The sequence below is a fragment of the Rhopalosiphum maidis genome, chromosome 3, assembly GCF_003676215.2.
Source record: "Rhopalosiphum maidis isolate BTI-1 chromosome 3, ASM367621v3, whole genome shotgun sequence".
Classification (NCBI taxonomy): Eukaryota; Metazoa; Arthropoda; class Insecta; order Hemiptera; family Aphididae; genus Rhopalosiphum; species Rhopalosiphum maidis.
Window position 1 is genome coordinate 5,097,033 of NC_040879.1, and position 14,390 is coordinate 5,111,422.

The 14,390-nt window shown below is 29.7% G+C and overlaps 4 protein-coding genes across 4 annotated transcripts; all 4 read right to left on the reverse strand.

The window, feature by feature from the left end:
• Positions 1–296: 296 nt before the first annotated feature.
• Positions 297–1,472, reverse strand: LOC113560082 (zinc finger MYM-type protein 1-like). The gene is made up of 2 exons (XM_026965859.1): positions 1,160–1,472; positions 297–334 (listed from the first exon to the last, which is right to left on the reverse strand). The coding sequence occupies exons 1-2, from the start codon at positions 1,452–1,454 to the stop codon at positions 297–299; spliced, it is 333 nt and encodes a 110-aa protein (XP_026821660.1). The 5' UTR covers positions 1,455–1,472.
• A 2-nt stretch (positions 1,473–1,474) lies between these two features.
• On the reverse strand, positions 1,475–4,016 carry LOC113560083 (zinc finger MYM-type protein 1-like). The gene is made up of 4 exons (XM_026965860.1): positions 3,890–4,016; positions 2,299–3,499; positions 1,593–2,223; positions 1,475–1,510 (listed from the first exon to the last, which is right to left on the reverse strand). The coding sequence occupies exons 1-4, from the start codon at positions 4,014–4,016 to the stop codon at positions 1,475–1,477; spliced, it is 1,995 nt and encodes a 664-aa protein (XP_026821661.1).
• A 3,937-nt stretch (positions 4,017–7,953) lies between these two features.
• LOC113560084 lies at positions 7,954–8,475 on the reverse strand. The gene has a single exon (XM_026965861.1). It carries the CDS (start codon positions 8,473–8,475, stop codon positions 7,954–7,956), a length of 522 nt encoding a protein of 173 aa, XP_026821662.1.
• A 45-nt stretch (positions 8,476–8,520) lies between these two features.
• On the reverse strand, positions 8,521–8,907 carry LOC113560086. The gene has a single exon (XM_026965862.1). The coding sequence runs from the start codon at positions 8,905–8,907 to the stop codon at positions 8,521–8,523; it is 387 nt and encodes a 128-aa protein (XP_026821663.1).
• Positions 8,908–14,390: the final 5,483 nt, after the last annotated feature.

Sequence of the window (14,390 nt, forward strand, 5' to 3'; positions counted from 1 at the left end):
CAATATTGCTCATACAAGTTTTTCGATTACTTTAAACATATGTTCTAGTAAGACCACATCGTGGAAGTAATGTCTCTGGTGGAGAACTATTAGAGACAATTACAACTATGAAGGATGTAATTGGTGATGACAATTATAATAAAAATATTGATTTTGAAAATAAAATTGATGACATACTCGACAATGTTAATTATTTACCAAGTAATATAATAATATAATATATAAATATGCAAACAATTTGCATAGGTACAACATATTTGTATATTAAATAATAATAATTACCTTTATTATTTGTTTTATCCCAAAGATGCCATTTGCTCAATTATTGTAAAAACTAAAATACAAAAAAAAATAATTACTTTTAATATTTTAAATTTTGAAGTAATAATATCAAAAACGACAAAAATGTATACAGTGCCGCAACTAGGTCTTGTGGGGCCCTGGTGCAAAAAATGTTATGGGGCCCCTGTACCTGTATACTATACCTGTACCTGTACACTTGCCCCCTCAACCTACTCTGAAAATTAACTTTTAAACAAAATTTGATAATTTAAAAAAACTGTATATTGAAGTTGTATAGTATTAAGTTCTATATTCTATCCTTTATTTTATTATTTTCATTTACTGAAATTAATTACTTATTATTACCTATATACTTGTGTATTTGACTTTATATAATTCATGATTATTATTAACAATTTTGAAATTTAGTCCCCCCCAACTAAAATTCCTAGCTATGCCACTGCAATGTATAATATTATATAGGTAGATAAAAGCATCGTTTATACTATTGTAAATTGTTTCTATATACTACATGGCTCCTAAGAATCAGTCTTTAAATGAACTTATTTTTGTTCCCTTGTGATTTGAATACTTTATAAATTTACATTTTACAATTAGTTTAATTTACATTATTCAAATGGTCCTTACTATTATGGCACTTACACTATTGCACCCAGTCAAGTAATTAAAAAATTAAATTCAAACATAATATAATAATAATAATACCTTTTTATTATTTTATTCTGTATTATAAAATATATAAACAATAAACATCTGAGTAAATTAAGTAATATTCATAAATAAATAAAAAACTATTATAACATACCTATGCAGTTCAAATTTAAAATATATTTTATAAAATAACATTTTTATTTACAAAAATTTTTTTTTCTTGCTTTTTTATTAGCAAAGTCATCAATTATTTTATTTACATTAAGTTCTTTAGTTCTTGATCGTTCTATATTTAAAATACTGATATTTGATAGCCTTTCTTGTCCCATTGAATTTCTTAGATAGTTTTTTATTATTTTTAGCTTGGAAAACGAACGTTCTGCTGATGCAACAGTGACTGGTAATGATATAAAAATGATACAAGCAGTTAATATATCTTTGAAAAGAGAAGCCATATCATTTTCTAAAATATAATTTGCTATATCTTTTATACTTTTCATAGTTGACAGTGAATCAATTATCACTTCTTTAAAAGATAATATCTGTCTCGTAAGATCTGAACTTATATCTTTCTTGTAGTATAAAATGAAGTCATAAGTAGTCTTGATAATGTTATCTTCGCTAGATACTAAAATTACTTGTGGTTGTAAAAAGTTGAATTTATCAACTACTTTCTGTAAACCTAAAAAGCGATTATTTAGCTGAACTAAAGCTGTATCAATCAAAGGCAAAAATACTTTTATTCTGAGGTTTTCTTCGGTTATATCTTGTCTTTTGTCTCCATCTAAATCACCAAAAAAATTTTTTGAATATATTCGACGCCGTTGATTATTATTCACAGCTATTCCCCAACTATTACACAAATCTGTTGCTGAAGTAACCAGTTCTTCATACTTCTCTCTCAAATTTTGAATTATTGCAATAGCTGATTGTAAACACTCACAAGCATTATGAAGGTTAGAATCAATTGATTGTAGTTTTTTAGATACCACATAAAATGGTCTTAAAATTTGTTCCATTATAGTGAGTATTAGCACAAACTCAAAAGATTCTAACTTCTTTTTTAGACCTTTAGCTCTATTAATTTCTTCTTTCTTGTCACTTGTTAGCATTATATTTGTTAAAGATTTTAAAACATCTCTGTAACGATACTTGAGAGCAAAAACTGCGTTATGTCGAGATTCCCACCTCGTTGTACATACTTTTTTTAAGACTGTTTTTGCTACATCATCACCTAGCGCCAGAGAGGCCCATCTAGGAGCACTTTTACTAAAGAATAAAAATATATCTTGAAGGATATCAAAAAAATTTAACATTTTTGATGAACTTTTGGCCACATCTGACAAAACAAGATTCAAATTATGTGCAGCACAATGCACGTATGATGCATTTGGAATTATATCAGAAATTCTTTTTTGAACCCCTGTGTAGCCACCACTCATTACTGAAGCACCATCATATCCTTGGCCCCTACATTTGTTTATATCCAAATTATAATTCTTTAAAATAGATATTATTAAATTTACATGATCTTCAGCACCATGTTTATGAAGGGGGTAAAATCCTAGAAAAGACTCTTTACAATATAACTTTTGTTCTCTATAATCAATTACTACATATCTAATAATAATGCTAACTTGATCAATCTTCGTGATATCTTGTGTTGAATCAACTATTATGGAGAAACATGGAGCAGATCTGATTTCCTCACAAATTAAAGTAATTAAGTTTGTTGATAGTAATTCAATTAGTTCATTTTGAATTTTCCAACTCAGATATTTAATTTGTGTCTTTTCAGTGTAAAGTAAATTATGTAATAGTGGATCAAATTCAGCCATTAGTCTTACTGATCGGATAAAATTGCCTTCGTTCATACTTGTAGAAGTTGATTTCCCTTCATTACCACGGAGGGCTGTATTACCAGCTGTTAAAAATAAAATTATTTTAATTAACCTAGTTAAAATATCTCTCAATTTCTGAGCTTCTTGGGATATTTGATCTTCTATTGAGTGATAAATTGTTTGATTTTTTACCCATATTGTGCATAATTTAACAGCGTCAATGTGCTGAATAGAAATCTCATGTTTATTAATTTTTTGCGATAAATGTCGCCAATCATTTATTCCTGTTATCCAGTTTAATTTAAAATAAGGATGTGTTCTATCAGAAAACAACCAACAAGATTCGCAGTATGCTTTATCAAGTATGACTGAGTAGCAAAGCCAAGATCTGGGAATTTTATGGCCAGCTAAATTTGTTATAAAATAATATTCAACAGAAAATTTTCGACACCTTTTGTTTTCATTATCTTGACACGGTGTAGAATCTAGTGGAAATTTAATATTTGATTTGCAAGGCCCAAATGAAATAATCTGTCTTTTTAAATTAGAATTATTTATGACATCTGGAAACTTTCCACGATCTGAAGGAAATTCACTATTTAGATCCATTTCAATATGAGGTGATAAAATAATGTCATTTACCGTTTCACTTGCTTCAGCTTCATCTATTACATCTTCATTTGTCTTCACAATTGATTCATTTTCTAAACATATTAATAAATATTTTCACTTATTTAACACTTAAATACTGTTCAATTTTAAATCGAATAATTGCATTTTTTTATGCATTATGATTTAGACATTGCTTGTTAAAAAAATTTCAACTTTCAAGTCTCTATCACCATTTACTATTATTTTTAGAGCTATGACCAGGGCTCGGGAATTTATGCATTTGTATATTTGTTTGGGAAGTAAATAGAATAAATCTGATCAGGTACAAATTTATGTTGTGGTGTTTGGAGTTAATGTTTAAAAGTTTATTGTGCATATGTTTGCATATTTTGGAATTTTTTTTACAAATGCATATTTTTTAGATTTATTGATTTTTATTGCATATTTTAAGATACTTATTTTAATTTTTAACCCATATTTACCTGAAGTAACTGATGTTTTTCGAAGAAATTTAGTCATTGAACCTCTCATTAAATCCAAACCGGCGGCTCTTTGTTCTTTTGCCTTGCGTTTAGCAAAACCACTTTCATACACTCTTCGTGTCGACATAATAATTATAAAAAAAATATACTGACTACTTAAAAATACTTCACGATTTTGGTAAATAGCAAGTAGGTAATATTATACTAATATTATATAAAATTATAAATTACAACTAACACGCGCGACAGGCCACAGGAACAACCGCACAACTAAATCACTGATCAGTAAACACTAATGGTTTCAAGATTTAACACTCAAAAGTCGAGACTGTAAACACATAATAATAATGGAAATTCCCATTTGTCATCATGTAATATAAAACATTATAATCAATAATATTATATTAATATAATATAATACTGCATAGTATATGTAATATATACTTTGTGTGTATGAGTGTTATTTTTGTTATCGATAGAAATTATATGGGGTTTTCTAAAAATAAATCAAAATTAATATCAAATTATTCGAGTTCCTTCCCACCAACCATCACGTCTACTGTTAACTGCAGCAGGCAATAAGGTTACCAAACAACCTTTATAAATATAAAATTAAAATTACAACATACAATATAAATTATAGACACACAAATACTGAAAATTATTATTATTATTATTACCTAATGTGACTAAATCACTATAAATGTAAGATCGTTATAGTGTCATACTATTAATTATTATACTATAATATGTACAGGAAATGAGAATTTTTATTATTTTTATTTTCCTTATAACTATTATTCTTTACTGCCTTCTCTCAAATTTACACTTAAATCTTCTTTAAATTTCGGGGCCCCAATTTATTATAAACTGAGGCCTCTTAGTGGTGATAGGCACCCCCGGTCCCCCCGCTAGTTGCGGCACTGAATGTATATAGTTTTTGATATTTTACATTAAAAACAATGTATTCACAATATAAAAACCGGCCTTCGGGCGAATGGTGGCGCTTCCTGCATGAGACCATTTGGTATCACATCAATTGTTCACCGAAAATAGTTCGCGCGACAGTTGCTCGCGTGACAATTATTCGCAGGAAAATTATTCAAATAAGACAATTGTTCGCGCATAAATTGTTCGTAAAAAAAATAATAACAAGACTTGATTATCATGTAATCTATTTTGTAATCTATACGGCAGTTAATAAATAACATACTATTTGATTTAGTGTGAAATGTGTGAAGTTTTAAAATCATATCGATAACGTATCTCGTTATCGAACACTAATATAATAGGCACAAAAATCCCAATGTGTTCTGGAATAGTAGGTATCTACTAATAACAATACTAACACATACCTGTCACAAAAATACAACAGTACCAGTAATTTTGACCATCCAATTTTATTTTACCACAATAAGTATTTAATTACTATAGTTTTAAAATACGTAAAAAGTGATCGCGGTACAGATATACTCTTACATAAAAGTTACATGTTCTATCGCGAAAAACAAACGGAAACAAAAACTTATTGGAAATGTTCATTGTATAAAAAATATAAGTGTGGTGGTCGTGTTCATGTGGAAAATGACGAAGTTGTCAAAAGTTATGAACACAATCATGTACCAGATAATGCTCAAGTGAAGACAAAGGAATTAATCAATAACATGAAACACGATGCACGAACCTTCAATGCTACAAGTCATAGAAATGCCTATAAATGCCATGGATCAAACATATTTTGTTGGACATACTGCTCACTCTATACACTTATCTATAAATACAGGGCTCCAAAATGATATGGTAACCGAAATAACTAATAAATTGAGAAAAATAGTAGGACATTTTAATAGAAGTCCCTATGAACAAGAAAAGTATGGCGAAAAAAAAACACAAACTAGTACAAGACTACGTTACTCGTTGGAACTCGACCTGTGACACGATTGATAGCGTCTTAAAATGTAAAAATGCAATTAATAATAATATTATTTCTAAAAAAAAAAAAAATGATAAATGGTTTATAACTTCTGGTGAGTTTAAAAATATGAAAGATTTATTGTAATAACTGGAACCATTTAAAATTGTCACAGAAGTATTGGGCGGAGAAAACTACACAACTGCGTCGTAGCATACAAGTTAATTAAAAGTCTTTTAAATACGTTAAAAATTAGTGAACTAGACACTAATTTTTTAACTACGGTTAAAAAACCTATTTTAGATGACTTAAAATATCGAAGAGAAATGGTGGGTTTAATATTAGTAAAAGCATCTGCATTAGTCCCTAGATTTCGAGAGTTAAAATTTCTAACGAAAGAAGAAAAATAAACTGTTTGTAAACAACTTGAAAATGAGTTGAATGAATTAATTTCTGGTCCAGAAATAGAAAATGAAGAACAAATTATCTCTGAATCAATATTAGATAATGAAGAAAGTTTTGAAACACACTCTCCTACTCGTAAGAAATTGCGATCATTAATGATAGAAAGCGATGATGATGACGAAAACGATTCAATAACTCAAAGTCCTACGATGAAACAACTTGAAGATTATAAAAATTTGAAAATCAAAATTCCCTAAAATCAAGTTCCTGTGGAAAATAAATGAAACTAAATACTCAGCTGGCGTTACTAGCCAAAAAATACTTCAGTATATGGCCACTAATGTACCCTGTGAACGGTTATTTGGCGAAGGTGGAACAATCATCTCCAAGAAAGGAAATAGATTATCTCCTGAGCAACTCAATCTACTATTATTTTTGAATTCATTTTTCAAATCGAACCAAAGTACTGAAACATTGATGAAAAAACTGCTCGAAGAAGAAATATTTTGATTAAACAATACAATTTGTTAAATAAATAAATAAATACTCAATAAATACTTTTTAGTTAGTACAAAATAATTTATAATCGATAATTATTTTACACTCATAATACAATATGTATTCTATACTTTTTAATATGCTTTCAATAAACTAAATTATATAAAATGTAACTTGTTGTAATTATGTAAAAATTTAAATCATTATCGGTATTTTTTTGATATCGGAAAAATAAATACGATATCGATAACATTAAAAATATATCGTTGGCCAACACTATAAAATATTACTCTTCAATATTGATAGTGATTACTAACTCCCTGCATTTTTTTTTAATTTATATATAATCATAAATTAACAATATAGGAACAAGCAATACAATTGTATGATTATCATTCACTTTTAAGCGTAGCTTGTGTTGGAGATTGAGAATATACCTAAACTTAAAATTGTTTAAATAACATTAAATTAAATTTAATAAATAAACGAATAGCGGAATAAATGAGTAAATAAAAAAATTATTTATATTTTGGCCTTCTAAATACACAGTTCGTGAAATTCTTCCTGAAGCATTTAAGAAAAATTATCAAAATTGTCGGTGCACGATCGATTGGACTGAAATCAAGATCGAACAACTCAACTTTGTAGAGCAAAGGGTATACATGTATTCGAGATATAAAAGTTCCTATACTCTATTCCACCTAAGAGTGAACCGCTTTCGCGCACGCAGACTGAACCGCCGATCATTGTCTGACCCCCCCCCTGGTGACGGCTAGGCGTTCTGTCATTGGTCGACAGTCATCGCCGGTCGTCGTAAGTTGTCGACCGCCGTGCATACAGAGAATCATAAAAACAGCTGTTTTCGCGATTAATTACTATACAACACTTATTTTGAATTTTCATCATAAATCAAACTACAGTGAAAACTCTTTATAACGAATCTGAAGGGACCAAGAGATTTCTTTCGTTATTGAGAGTGACTATATGTTATAGAGAACGAGTTTACTAATGTGTTATAAAGCAAACCAACCATTATTATCTAATATTTACGTTTTATAGAGTTTTTCGTTGTAAAGAGTTTTCACTGTATATTATATACAAACACATAAACATAAAATATTATAAATTAAATTGTTTTATTGCTTAAATAATAAATTTAATATAATAGGTATAAAACAAATACAATTTTTTTAAAAATACAAATAAAAAAATACACACGTCAATATAATAGAATAAAAATTTAAAAAAATTAGTCAGATTCAGTGCCGAGGGAGTCGTCTGATGATGTATCTCCGATTGTCAAAGTTACTGACTCCAACTCTGCAGACAATACTTCATCTACGACGAAGTCGATTTCCCAAAATGTATCCTCTTCTTTCTTCATGTGACTAATAAAATTCTTCCACATGTCTGCATCCACGCGTTTGACGCCCTCAATTAATAAATTTTTGACATTGTGTAATTTATAGGTCTTATTGTTCATCCGTACGTAATTTTTAACGGATGACCAAGCCAACTCTATTGGATTGAGCTCACAGTGATATGGAGGTAGTCTTAGTATATTACGGTTATGTTTTTTTGCCAATTCGTCAATTACGTATTTCTGGTGTTGTGGCTTGATCCTTTTCACAATTTGAAGAAGTTGTGGTATACACATAGGTCTGTCTATAACCTCGCCTTTATTCTCCAGCCATTTTATTATATCACCTTTCTTGGTTTGCGACGTAGGTGCTTTATCAAGCTTCACAGAATGATATGACGCATTGTCCATGATGATAACACAGTTCTCTTTTAAACGAGACAGTACACCCTCCATTCATTCGTAAAATGTCTCCCCATTCATTTCGTCATGGTAATCTCTAGTGTTTTTTTTCGATTCGAAGCACAACAATGCGCCGGGGACAAACCTATCTTCCGAACCTATATTCAGGACAATAAGGCGTTTACCTTTTCCTGAAGGATTTACGGCACCAGTTGACAGACCTTGTAGGAATGCGTCTCGGGGTGATTTAATTGTAGTATCGATCCATGTTTTGCTGGTACATTCACCAGCATTAACCCAGGTCTCGTCCAGATAATATAAATGTCGACCCTCATTTCGGTATTCACGCAATTGTTCAAGAAACCGTCTACGCCAACACACAATTTCGGTTTTTTCAGTCAGTGCACTATTTCGACTACGTTTGCTGTACTTAAAATCCATTTCTTTCAAAAGCCTAAAAAGATTTGTCCTCGAAATAATAGGTAAAGAGTCGTCATCGGAAACTACTTGAAATATTTTGTCGACCGTAGGAATTTCACGTTTGAACTAAAAACTATGTACATGCCTACGAACCACATTCCTCTCAAACTCTTCAAATTTATCGAGGAAGGATGTCTTAACACGTTTTTTGCAAGGAGATATTACTTTTTTAGTGTTGTTGTATTCTGTAATTGTGGTCGAAATTGTCGTTGCTCCAATACCCAATTCTTTAGAAAGTTCTTGTCGGATAATTCTTAAAGACTTTGTTGGATCGGAATTCATTTTTGACTTGTACGCATTGATTATAATTTGTCTCTTGCCAGAATCTACTCTCTGAAATTGTAACAAAAATTATTATGATAAAACCAGCATATTAAATTAAAAAATCATTCATTGAAAAAATGTTCTTACCTTTCCTGATGGATTTTTTTTTACTGGAGACTTGCCTACAGCTTGTTCTTGGTCCATGGTAATTATTTAATAAAAAATATATGAACAAAAAAAATAATTCACTACGAAAAATGATAGCTAAACTAATAAATGACGGCGGTAAATACAAAAGTGAACATGTGCGCGCGAGTGGAATCAAACAAGTGATAGTGTGTTAATACAGCTCACTACGTAGGCAGCTGCAGTTTCGTGACAGCCCACACCAACGTTCGCGGCGGCGCCCGTCTTGTGGTGGAGATGCGTGAACAAAACGAGTTTTGGTCGGCCGAGTGGTTCACTCTTAGATGGAATAGGGTATATACTGTTAAAGTATTAGTTTTCGTTACGCCTAACAGTATGATATGTTTTTTTATCTAACTGCTAAGGGGGTAGAGCTAGTGATAGTTTCATAGCAAATGATAGTGGATTTTTAAACAAATACGAACCTGGTGATGTAGTTCTAGCTGACAAGAGGTTCCCTAGTATTAAAACACATTTTGAAACAAATTCAAACAGCATATTAGTTAAGCATCAAATTCTCCATAATGGAAGATTCACTGAACATGGAGTCATTGAAACATATTCTGTGGCTAGTGTTAGAATTCACATAGAAAGGGTGTTAAATTGAAAACCTACTGAATATTGAATAAAATAACAATGGATCTCATGCCTTCAATTGATAATATAATGCATATTTGCTGTATTTTGACTAATTTACAAAATCCTATCATAAAATAAAATATTTTTAATTATTAGGTAAATTAAAGGTATATATTTAATTTTCTGTAAAAATAATAAGTTTAAGTATAATATACAACCAAAAATCTATTTATGAACATTTGTAACCAATTATGTAATATTTACCTATGTATGCTATATACTTGTATAAAGATTTTAATAAAAATTACATAGCTATTGTAGTAATCGTGTACGCGTGCTGTCACCACTCGGTTACCGCAATACTTCTTTAATGACGATGGCACGTGTCGTTCTGCTTCAGCGTAGAAGATAGAGGTTGAAATGTAATTCGTATAAATAAAGTTAACACTTTGTAAATTTAAACTGTTTATTGAAAGTTAACTTATACTTATAATTAAAGTGTTTCGACAGATTTACTGTATATAAATCTACCGGATTCTGCTTTGTACTCACTTCAAGAGTCACTTTCCAAGGGGTTAATGTTACTGAAGTTTGCCTTATAACATGTCCACAGATAATTGAAAAACCATTAGCTAATTTTAATTCTTGAACATTATTTACATGTCCACTTTCAAATAAAAGTTTTCCCTTATTATTAGGTAAATAAAATTTTAGATAAATAGTTTGAAATCCATGTGTAATCAAAATATCGGCCACACACTACACACATATTAGACTAGAGTAATTTTTGTTTTGTTAAATATTAATTAGATGGTGGTCAATAAATTAATGCCAACCAACAATAATATAGAAAATTAGAATCATGGACATAATATTATTATTTACTCTGTGTAGAGACATTTTGTAGAGAAATTATACTCAATCGGCTGATCGAATATTTGGTCACCAACATTGAAATATTGATTATAATATGAATAATTAATTTAAAAGAGATTAAATATTAGTTTAATATAATAAACTATTATAGCTTAATGTTTGTGACGTTTGTGTCTCTTTCATTAGTTTCACTTACCGCGCGTATTTATAATATCATAACATTTATGTGTGCATTGACTACTTGTAGCGCTAGTAGTACAGCTGTACGATGTCTATACTGGGGAACGGTTCTCACCGTTGACAGGTTGCTTGCTCATTCGCAGTTCGCTTATCGTATTCGTGTTTCTGGCGACATTCGGTTTTACTGTATATGTTCATGAGTGTATTCACCGTCGTACCGTAAATGCCCGTGATAACCACGTGAAATTATTGTAGTTGGTTCGTCGAGAATTAATATTATTAACATTCTTAATTAATAATACTTTATATTATTAACTAAAATGGTTAGTAAGACATATAAAGAAAAAAAAAATAATAAATAATTCTATCACCATAACAAAAAAAAAAAAATTTGTAAAAATCGAAAAAACCATTTCCATTACATGGAAGCAAAGAAAATTGGACTAATAAACTTATGGGTAAATTAATATGCCACTTTATAAATTTTGAAGTGGGTTCTTAAATACAGATAACAAAACGTGGTTATTTATTAAAAGACATTAAAAAAACTTAAAGAAGTAATATAAATAAGAAAATTAACTATACAGCTAGTTTTTAAGATGCTTATCAACTAAACTATAATTTTCTTAAATTTATCTTAAGGCAATTTATTTCCAAGTATACAGAACCATTTTACACAGATACAGTTTACAAGCTATTGAATTTTGTGAATAAAATTAAACTTGAAATAAATGAAGGTGTTAAATAATTAATTAATTTTATCCATTGAACATACAATCTCCGGAACTATTTTGGTATTGTAATGAATGTTATGTAACTTAAATTATACATATGCTTTTCCAAGAGTCATTAAAATAGCTAAGAATCTATTGAATACATAAATAACTGACTTTCTCAGTGTAATTGAAAATATTGGCTTATGTACTAGCCAAACACGATAGAGCTATAATCTTGGACACACTTTGTCTTGTTACATAGATTTCAACTATTCTTCAATTTTACTATTTTTAAATAGTTTAAGGCCTCATTTTCCAAGTATTAAAAACATAAGTTTCATGTATATACAAAATGCAAAATGCACAAAAAAATATTGTAAAAATTAATAATGCTATTTATAGTTTAAACATAAATATTTTAACTCAAATGGAAGAAAAATCAAAACAGCAAGGAAAATGTTTTTATTTAAGTACTTATGAATTTAATAATAAGGATGAAATACTTGAAACATATTCTCAGTCGTTCGATTGTTATAATAAAAGAGTGTTAGATTTACCTATATATATTTGTCATAAAATGAATTAACAGAAAATATGTAACGTACTTAAATAAAATAAAAAACATTCCTATTAATAAACATTGGAATAATCTCATTGAATATGTTCAAGCAAATAAATTTCCCAACGAATATGTGTGTAACTACTGTTTGAAAATATTCGAACAAATCGTTTACCTCCGACTTGTACAATTAATAATTTACATTCTCGAGATATGCCCCAGGTACTTTCTAATTTAGATGACTATGAAATAATTTTAATACGACGAGCTTAAGTGTTTCAAGTTGTTATGAAAATGGCTCCTGTATCTGGTAGAAAGCAGCCTAAAAACTCAATGATAGAGAAGTCTGTAGGAAGGGCTTTTCACTTACCCTTACTTGAAGAAACGCTTAAAAAGTGGCCTAAATCAACCCAGGCTGTCGCTGACCATAAACTATGTATTCTTGTTCGAAGCCTTCCTACTTTACTAAATCCAATTTTTCAGACCAATATATTTGTTTTTCTTGTTACACAACGCTAATATAAGAGCACTGAAATCTAGAATTTATCACAAACTTAGTATAATTAAATCTAAAGATAAATTTACGTCATCTGAATGTTTAGAAAAGTTAAAAAATGATCAATTAGAGGGAAATTTGACTACTATATTCGCTCGGTTAAGAAACACCAGTCAATATTGGTTAGATCCTAAGTAGGATATTGAAACCATTATAACGTGGTATGGCCAGTGAAATTTTTCTTAACACTTAGTCATGCAGAATAGAATTGGGATAGACTTGATTCTTATTTAAGGAAAGTAAATAATGTAACCGAAGAAGGAAAACCACTATTGGCACTCATTGCGTATGATCCTATTTCAACGTCCCGTGGAATTGATAATGAATGAATTCAAAGGTATGCTCGATTTCCTTACGTCTAAAATCGGGCCTTTAGGGGTAATTGAACATTATGTGTAGCGGCGAGAGTATCAAACCAGAGGGTTACATCATTTTCATACGCTAATTTGGATAAAAGGGGCCCCTGCATTAGACAACGCAACTAATGAAACAGTTGCTAATTCTATTGCAGATAAAATAACATGACGTGTAAAACCAGATAAAATACTTTCCACAACTTTCAGAGCGTGTAGATTTGTACTAAACTTACAATCAATTTACAATTCGAGACGTTGCTCGACGACGCAATCTTAAATCTAAAGACTAAAAGTAGGCTGTATGATATATCACGAAATAAAAGTAAAACATAAATAATGATTATAATCCTGCTATTGGGGAAAAATCATGCACTCTAAGTTCCTATATAACCAAATATCAGACAAAACCCGAAAAATCTTACGCTGCGCAATCATTTGATTTGATAAATAATAGAGAATGGTGGATCATTGGAAGCAAATGACACATTCTTTAGAAGAGACTCCAATACCACAATAAAATGGTTAGATGTTAGACTTAAGGTTAGAAGACTTAAATTTAAAAATGAAATTGAAAAATTAGATAACCAATCTACTGATTTATTTTATCCTTCTCTTATGGATTCTCATTACCCACAAAAGCCACATGAAAGACATTAGTTTATTTGATTTTGCTAGCAAATATGATATTGTAAAAAAAAAAAACATACTATAATAATAAACAACGGAATTATTACGATTATCCTGGCTATGGATATTCAAAAGAACGAGATCGTCCATATTTAATAAAACATCCCAATTACAATTCTCAATTAGAACCAGAAAAATACTTTAATTTATTGCTGATGTTATTCAAACCTTGCAGAGATGAAACTGAGTTACTTGAGCCACTTGAGGGGTCTACTACATATTTTGACATGTTTCTACACTCCAGAGAAGTAATAGAATCAGAAATTGATTATCATGAATGTTTACAATATCTTCAGAAGTCGAAAGATAATTTAAATACTCTAATTGACTAATTAAACAATAAAGAATCACTATGTACCTCAGATGATTTTAATAATGAATTTCAAGCTAATAAATTAAATTACGTCTTAGAAGAGTTGCAAATGAATAAGGATACTGAATACGATTACGAAATACTAGCATTAAATATACAGAGTATCACTATT

Excerpts from the sequence above, each read along its gene's own strand:
- LOC113560082 (XM_026965859.1), bottom strand. The coding sequence starts at position 1,454 with ATGAAAAGTATAAAAGATATAGCAAATTATATTTTAGAAAATGATATG. Across the intron at positions 335-1,159 it reads AGCAAGAAAAAAAAATTTTT|TTTTTACAATAATTGAGCAA; the intron begins GTAAATAAAAAT and ends TTTGTATTTTAG.
- LOC113560083 (XM_026965860.1), bottom strand. The coding sequence starts at position 4,016 with ATGTCGACACGAAGAGTGTATGAAAGTGGTTTTGCTAAACGCAAGGCA. Across the intron at positions 3,500-3,889 it reads AAAAACATCAGTTACTTCAG|AAAATGAATCAATTGTGAAG; the intron begins GTAAATATGGGT and ends TAATATGTTTAG. Across the intron at positions 1,511-1,592 it reads TCAACTTTTTACAACCACAA|ATCTTACGAGACAGATATTA; the intron begins GTAATTTTAGTA and ends ATATAAGTTCAG.
- LOC113560084 (XM_026965861.1), bottom strand. The coding sequence starts at position 8,475 with ATGGACAATGCGTCATATCATTCTGTGAAGCTTGATAAAGCACCTACG.
- LOC113560086 (XM_026965862.1), bottom strand. The coding sequence starts at position 8,907 with ATGGATTTTAAGTACAGCAAACGTAGTCGAAATAGTGCACTGACTGAA.